The 7,617-nt window shown below is 42.6% G+C and overlaps 1 protein-coding gene across 2 annotated transcripts in view; it reads left to right on the top strand.

Annotated features, from left to right (window-relative positions):
• The first annotated feature begins 94 nt into the window (after positions 1 to 94).
• VCL (vinculin) overlaps positions 95 to 7,617 on the top strand; it is a 56,277-nt gene continuing 48,754 nt past the window's right edge. Inside the window, exon 1 of one of the 2 annotated variants that reach the window (XM_064145540.1) lies at positions 95 to 599. In XM_064145540.1, coding sequence (XP_064001610.1) covers positions 432 to 599 — 168 coding nt within the window. In that variant the 5' untranslated portion in view covers positions 95 to 431. The remainder of the gene's footprint in view (positions 600 to 7,617) is intronic. The other variant, XM_064145539.1, reaches the window with a different exon arrangement.

The following is a 7,617-nucleotide window of genomic DNA, read 5'->3' as shown; positions in this document are numbered from 1 at the left end:
GGTTGGGAAGGCGAGCGGTGAGGGAAAGGGAGAGGAGAAGGGCGGTGCTGGAATGTTGACGGACGTGGCGTCGAGCCACTGGGAGCAGCGGTGGCAGCTCGGCCATTGGGAGAGGGCGGCCAAGGAGGCGGGAAGCTGTGGAAGGGGTAGGTTGTGGTGGTTGAAAAGCCGCCTCCTGGCTGAAGCGCGGTGCCAGTGCGGGTGGGTGCTGCCAGTGTTCAGCAGAAGTACGAGTTCGAGTCCTGCTGCTGCGAGCCTGTGAACTGGGAGTTGTTTCTCTAGGCTACTGTGGTCGGTTGAGAGTCGAGGAATTGTTTTCCTCTTCTGTCGTCTTGTGCGGAGGCTGCGGTTTTCCCTGTGGGGCGCCATCGCGCAAGGACAGAGTTTGTTGGGAGTTTGTGTGGAGTTCGGGCCCCAGCCCCGCCGCCGCCATGCCCGTCTTTCACACGCGCACCATCGAGAGCATCCTGGAGCCTGTGGCCCAGCAGATCTCCCACCTGGTCATCATGCACGAGGAGGGGGAGGTAGACGGCAAGGCCATTCCGGACCTCACCGCCCCCGTGTCGGCCGTGCAGGCCGCTGTCAGCAACTTGGTGCGGGTGAGTAACTGTGGCCGGCCGACCCGCCTCCTCCGCCCCTCCTGGGAGTAACTTCGGTCGCCGCGGCCAACTTCGGGATCCCGCGGCCGCGGAGCCCGCGCGTCCCGGCCTACAGGTGTGTGGGCCGCCTCATAGGCGCCCGTCAGGAGGGTGTCTTTCCCAGCGGTGCTGCCGATGGTACCGTGTCTGGGGTGACGAGACTGGGGGTGGGAGGAGGTTAAGTTGAGAGGCTTTCTGTGGCTCCTGTCTGAAAGCCGCATTCGATTGTTCCCGCCCTGGCCGGCTGAGGAGCGCGGCGAGCGTGCTGCGGAGCAGTAAGCTGTCCGGAATAGAGAGCTGTTGGCCGGCATTGTGACTGAAGAAGTCTCCCTTTTCCCCCCTTGAGGGACACGATCGCGTTGAAGTGCAGTAAAGGGCAATTACTGTTTATGCCGTTCTATCCACTCAGTGCGGGGAGCGCCTAGAAATGCCTTATAGATGTCTCTGATATGCTGTTTGGTTTTTGCTGTCTTGGAAACTTACGTTTTAAGTGTATGCGAGAGAAAACCCTTACTTGGTACCATCCTATCCTTAAAAAGCAAAACACCTACTCTCACCACCCCCTGCGTCGGCTAAAGCTATCGGGCATTTGACAGTAATTTTTGCAACCGTGAAGGTTGTCTGCTCATTACTGGTGAGCTGAGAATAAACAAAGTTATGGTTCCTGGACTAAGTTCACAGCTGTAGTTTGTTCTGTTTGTAACAGTCTCAAGTGTGTGTTAGGGTTTTCCTGTGGGCAGCTAAAGGTGGCCAAAAATCGGCGCGAGTTTATCAGTTCCTTGAGAGTAGCTCTGCAGCTTGTCTCTAACATCTGAGTATCTGAAACAGTTATTTCAGACTGAGAAGTGCAAAAGACTAATAAATTTAAAGCGTTTTAGTTGTATTAATAATTTTATAGCCCAGTTGCATCAGAAGAGTAGTGAACCGTTGCAAGGCAGAGATACGTTATTTCATATTGGAAGACCATGAAAAATGTCAGTAGCTGGATTTCATTAAACTACCTGATAATACTTTGCATTTCTGCTATGTTCATTTACAGACAGTCTAAGTTCACTTTTGAACATCAGAAGTTACTTGTTCACTTGGAATCTGGTAGAATTCTTAAGTAATTTGTGGCAAGTGGAATCCCTTGCCAGCAAACTTTATGTAGCTGTTTCATTTTAAAATACAGTTAAAATACAGTGTCATGGTTAGCTGATACATTAACGCAGTGAAATCATGAGGCCTGTGGGTATAAGAAGCTGTCATGCCGATGTGATGTGTTCATCAGACTTTGGCCTGTAGTGATTGCTACTGCTACAGTAACTTTGAGGTTTTTCATTTTTCTGCAGTGTAGAGACAACTCTTAGTCCCCACGAGTCGATGAATTCTACAGGCTTTTCTGTCTGGAATACTTGTTGCTCTTGCAAACGGTAGCTGAAACTCTTCTTTATGAAGAACAATTGGTCTGTAGCAATGAACTGATGTAATAAGTATATTAGCTGTAAGGATGTGAAGCCTGAGTGTGTGAAATACTTTTCCTTGAAAGGAAGACCAGTGCTTAGTCTCTCTGAGCTTAGCCTGTGTGACTATATATTTTTTCCTCCCATCTCTGATTCTCAAAAGAAACCTCATTTGATAAATTAGCATTTATTGGAGAATTGCAGAAACAGAGGTAGCTTCTTTCTACAGCTTGCAAATGCCAGGTCTTCTTTCATTTTGAACTCTTTTGGAAGCCTTTCCTTTTCTCTAGCTAGCAGACAAGAAAACCAAAGCGTTGAATTGTTTTTCTGTGTTAATTCACAAAAGGTGCAAAGAGGAGTGGTGTAATCTGAGTTGGTGCTTAGAAGGAGGATGCCCTGATCTGTTATAGTACAGCTTTGACTACGTTAGAAAACACAGATTGAAAGCTCTGTTTCTTATTTGGAGCTAGCTTTTTAGAGCGTCATAAAGGTAATTTGTGAAACTCTTTCACAGGAACCGGGATTGTTTGTACAACTATGTTGCCTCATTATAAGCCTTCTGGTGGCTTCACAGGTGACAGCAAAGATGAAGTTGTCACTGTAACCAGTATTGTAGTGTAGCTGCTTTCTGTCTGCTCAGACAGATTTCTTCATGTAGTGTAAAAAGTACTAAGTTTGCAATGGCAAGTACTGAGCAGCAGAGAATTTTTCAGTAAGGGATAAATTCAGCAGGCAGATAGACCATTCTCCAGCTTTCTGGCCTGTGATGAGGGCTCTGCAGTTTGCCAGGTGCAGTATTCTAACTATTGCATTTGTGACTAATGGCTGGTAGCAGTTTGATATGTGGAGAACAATTCTTATGCAAGGCCTAGGTTATGTGCTGTGTGAGGAAATGGCCTAGGAAATGAGAAATGAGCCACTTTTTTTTACTGTCAAGTTTTTGTAGACATTGCTGAGATGGCGTTAAAACAATACACTATGTATGAGATGAAACACAGGTTGATAGAGAGGAGAGTCTTAAATTGAGAGTTAGAAGTTAAAAGGGACTCTGCCTCCTAGATAATTGTCTACAGATTTTTATGAGAACTTTTTCTTCAGTTTGTTGCTTGGCATGTTTCTGTGTTTGTCAGAAATGTGTGTGCTGTGTTGTAAGGTTTGCTTGAAGCCACTGTAAGTTTTGTGGTTTGTTTTTTTTTTAAAGTGCATGTTTTATACACCCAGGAAGACCTATTATAGGAATATTTCCTTGTCAGAACCTAATTTTGAAGTAATCCTAGGTAAAGTATAGTCCAAGTCACTGTTGAAGTTAATGAGAACTGAATCTTTACAAGTTAGTCTTTCTTCTGGTCAGCATCAAAGTCTTTGTATTCTTCATTCTGTAGTGGTTCTCCACGTGTGACAGTTTGATTCTGCTGCGTCTTGAATCTTCTGTTGGAGGGAGCTTTTGCAGAACAACAGTCAATTTGTTTTGAAGCAATTTAAGGAAGTTTTTTAACTGTGAAAAGGTGTGTGCTGCCCGTGCTAAAACTTCACTGAAGTGCCAGAAATATTTTTTACACAAAAATAACGTCTGATGTGAGCTGAGAATTTGAGAGTGCTCAGATTAATAGCACAAAGCTAATAATTTACTGAATTGGACTTTTTTAACTGAAGATGTTAACGTTTTTGTTGACTGGTATTTGGAGTGGAAGTGTGCCTTTTATGGGAGGGCTGAAGCTGTCTTTGGCATTTTTTGTAGTTTAATGCTGCAAGAGAACTGGTTGGAGGAGGAAATAGTCAAGGCAGTAGTTTTGAAGCTTGGTAAGTGCTTAATTTCTAGCAGTGAATTTGTAAGCATTTATGTTCAGAATAATGTTGCATTACTGCCAAAAAGGGGGAAAAATCCTTCTCGGACATTTTAAACTCCATTCACTTGCATGGATTCTGGCTTTCTGTCGTGCAGGCATAGCCTGCTTTTGTCACTTCTTCCCACTGTTTTGGGCAGAGCTGCTACGCAGCTGCTACTTCACCAGATGCCAGCAGTACCATGAGTGAAGCTGCTGAGTTTGACAGATGGGCAAGTAATTCCGTGCATGAGAATTGAAGTAGGGAAACCTGCAAAGGGACTTGGGGAAATGCATATATTTAAGTATTGCAGCAGGATCAGCATCTCAAGGAGGTGTTTGCCTTTCAGAGGCTGGGTTGTTGAACTTGGTCAGTGCCCTGAAATATCTGAACCACTTTAGCTGAAACCAAATATCTGATCATTCTTCTGTCCATTTTTATCTAGCTTGAGCCATCTGACTAAAGTGACACTGATGTGACCATAAGCATCTTAAGTCATACTTCACAAATGAAGTGGCAGATTTCAGAATGGACATGTGCTCTGAAAGCCCTGCCCTTGTCTAGGGGATGATGCAGCTTCTGCCTTTCCTTTCCATCCCTGATGCTGTCTTTCTGTTTGAATCTGTTTCATAAGTGTCTATGTGCACCCAATTTCTATTTCATGTTTTTTTTTTAACTGGGGAAAATTTGCTTTATGCTGTTAATATTTTCTGGGTGGATGATGTGATGTGCTGTTGTTTGCCTATTGAGATTTGGAGGCATATTAAACTATACTGATGGTTGTTGTGAGTAGCAACCAAGAATAATTGTGAGGGTCTCCTTAGCTTATAAATATTCTGTTTTGTCATGATTTATCAGATCTTTCCTGTAAGAAGAGTAGGGCCAAGCACTACTTGTAGAAGTCAATAAATGCAGTCTAGAGTAAGATTATTGTGCTTGCTGAGAATGACACCCTGTGGTACTGGATCAAACAGGCATTCAAGTCAAAGTTTTGTTACTTCCTAAAGTTGCGAGGTCAGTCCTTTGAAACCAACACCAGCTGAAGCCCACTCTGTGCATGACTGAAACCACACAGGTTAATCTGAAATCAGGTGAAACTCCATGCCAGAACACTTAAATCAAACAAATCTCAAACTATGGAAGAGTTAATTTAGTGTAGCTGCAGTGGCTGTCCTATCTCACCCTACTGGATGAAGCAGCAGTAATCACTTGAATCAAAAGGCATATTCCGAGTGCATAACATGGGCTTGAAGTTGTCTGAGGCTGCAGGGCTTTGCAGAAATAACTGCTTTTTTTCTGCTCAGGGTTTGAACTGTCTTACTGACTCTTGCAAGCTGCCAACTTTGAAATCATCTATATAAATCTGTGAAAAATGCAGCCTGCCTTAAAATCCTTGTCATGATTGCAGCAGCAGAAGTCAAATGTATTATGGAGCTCTGAAAGGTGTTACATAGTATGTTTGGAGTGGGCAGTAAACCAGATTACTCATGACTAAGTTTTTTTCTGGCATAGCTGACTTGCCTATATCTCAGAGTACATGAGGTGAGTGGAGGACCATTTAGTGCTTTCCCTTTTTAAGGGCAAAAAATAGTTTGCAGTATTTATGTACCATGGAAAAGGAGGGAGAAGACAGGGGAAAAGTAAGCTTTTTTCCTTGAAGATTTTCCTGCACAGCACAGAAGATGGCTTTCAGGGGGCTGTAGTAACTTTCTGAATTGTTTTTCTTGATGTCTCTAAGTTGTCATGGGATGTATATAGGTCTGTGCCTCCATCTCCAGTGTTTTGTGTGGAAAAAATCTCTAAGCTGGAAGAAATGTTTTGTTACAGCAGCTCATCTAAGTTTACAAAACTTCAAGTTAGTGACAAGTAAATGAGAATACTGGAAGATTCCAGATTATCTCTGAGTGTTTTCCTTCTGTTTCTAGGTCTTACTGCAAGTTTCTACTGCACATAGATTGGTGGTGGAGTGTGTTTTAAATAATTGCCTTGTTTTGATAGAGAGCATTCTACTTAAATGAATCTGCAGTTTCTTTGGGGATAATTTACCCTATCGTAGAAACTGCAACTGTATGCTCTGAGAGTGGCTAAAACCAGTTGAGGTGTGTGCATGGGAGGGACAGGGAGAAGAGTGATTAGTTGGACAGAAAGCCACTTTGTGAACGCATAGTGAACTTCTTGCTTTCATCTGTTGGGAATGGTCTCTTACATAAGTGATAAATCAGCTTCCGGTTTGAATGGAGCAATGCCATTGTCCTGTTGCTACATTTGGAGACTTAATTTATGCTCATTCCTTCCACCAGTTTTTGAAAGGAATCTTCTGTTCTCTGTTCCTTTACATGTGCATAGAGATGGTGAATGCGTCCATTACTAATTGCATGCGTCTTGCTTTTTGGGTATAAACCCTGATAATTTTGTGGAGAGGGTGGCAGTTGGACAGAAGTTCCATATGGCAGCAGTATGCTCTATACTGTTCCTGTTCTGAAAAAACTTATGGTTTCTGCTGTATAAGTTAATTGCACCAGTGAAGGAGTAGTTAAGCCTATATGAAGGGTCAAGTTTAGTGTTTTGTTCCTGACTTGTTGTAACTTTATCATATAGCTTGGCTTTATGCTTTGAAATGAAGTGTTTTTTTCCCCACATAGTGGTATGGGATTGTTAGGAGGGAATTCCCGTTATAGACTTCAGTAAAACAATGAACCAAATAAAACATAGTTCAATATGCTTTACACTTAAATCTGTAACTTCAGAATTCAAGTGGGGTAACTTACAGGTGTCTTCCCTTTCCCAATCTAGTTAAAATTTGGATCGATGAAGCAAGTGTTTGGTAGGGCAGAACCAAGCAGTGGTTTTAAAGATCTGTAAGCAAACAAGCCCTATTGATGCTAGTTATGGGAAAGGATGCCTGAAATAATGAACTGGTTGTTGCACGTGCTTGAGTATTGCTCCAGATCTGCTGGAATCCTTAAAATAAGGAAGTTAAATAACATTCTTGCCAATTATTTTTCCATACGAGTGTCCTAGTTAGTGCTTGTCTTCAGTTATACTTGACTTTGATAGTGGCTTCTCATAGCTAATGATGCTAGTCTTTTTATCCCTATTTCCTGTAAAGCTTTTAAGTGCTGTTGCCAAGCACTTGTTTCTGACTCCATTGTTTTACTATGTCTCAGTGGCTGTTTTATCCGCCACAAATATGAAGACCAAGTACTTACTGTTAGTAATATAAATTTTCTTCTGCTGTCTTTCCACTGACTGTGAAGCAAGTGAGACTGGCAAACTAGACTGAAACTTAGTTTGGGGTATTTTAGTTTGCCTCATGTGGTGTGGTCATTTATTTCCTTTAGTGACACATACTATTCTATCAGTCGGTGGAATGTTGGGAAGCAGTTCTTCAGCATGCAGCACTTGCTTCTGCAGCAGTGGTTCTTAGAGGCCAGAAAGGTTATAATTTCACAGGAATTATCTTTAAACACAGCAGCCGGAAGGAGCTCATACCAAGGATCGTTGTTGTTACCCAATTTGAAGAGTCAAGTATCTTTTTCCGTAACTATGTAACTGTTTAAAGTATCTCCACTAAATGCTTAATTGTGTAATTTCTTCCTTAATATTTATAACAGGCAAAAGAGAATTAACCCAAAATAAGGTCATGTAATTGGAGTCTAAAGAAGCAATTTGTGTGGAAGTGTGGAAACACACCACAGAGGGAGTGGTTATTG

This window comes from Pogoniulus pusillus, chromosome 6 (genome assembly GCF_015220805.1).
Source record: "Pogoniulus pusillus isolate bPogPus1 chromosome 6, bPogPus1.pri, whole genome shotgun sequence".
Lineage (NCBI taxonomy): Eukaryota > Metazoa > Chordata > Aves > Piciformes > Lybiidae > Pogoniulus > Pogoniulus pusillus.
The sequence above is the reverse complement of the archived record's forward strand: the minus strand, read 5'-3'. Positions and strand labels throughout refer to the sequence as shown.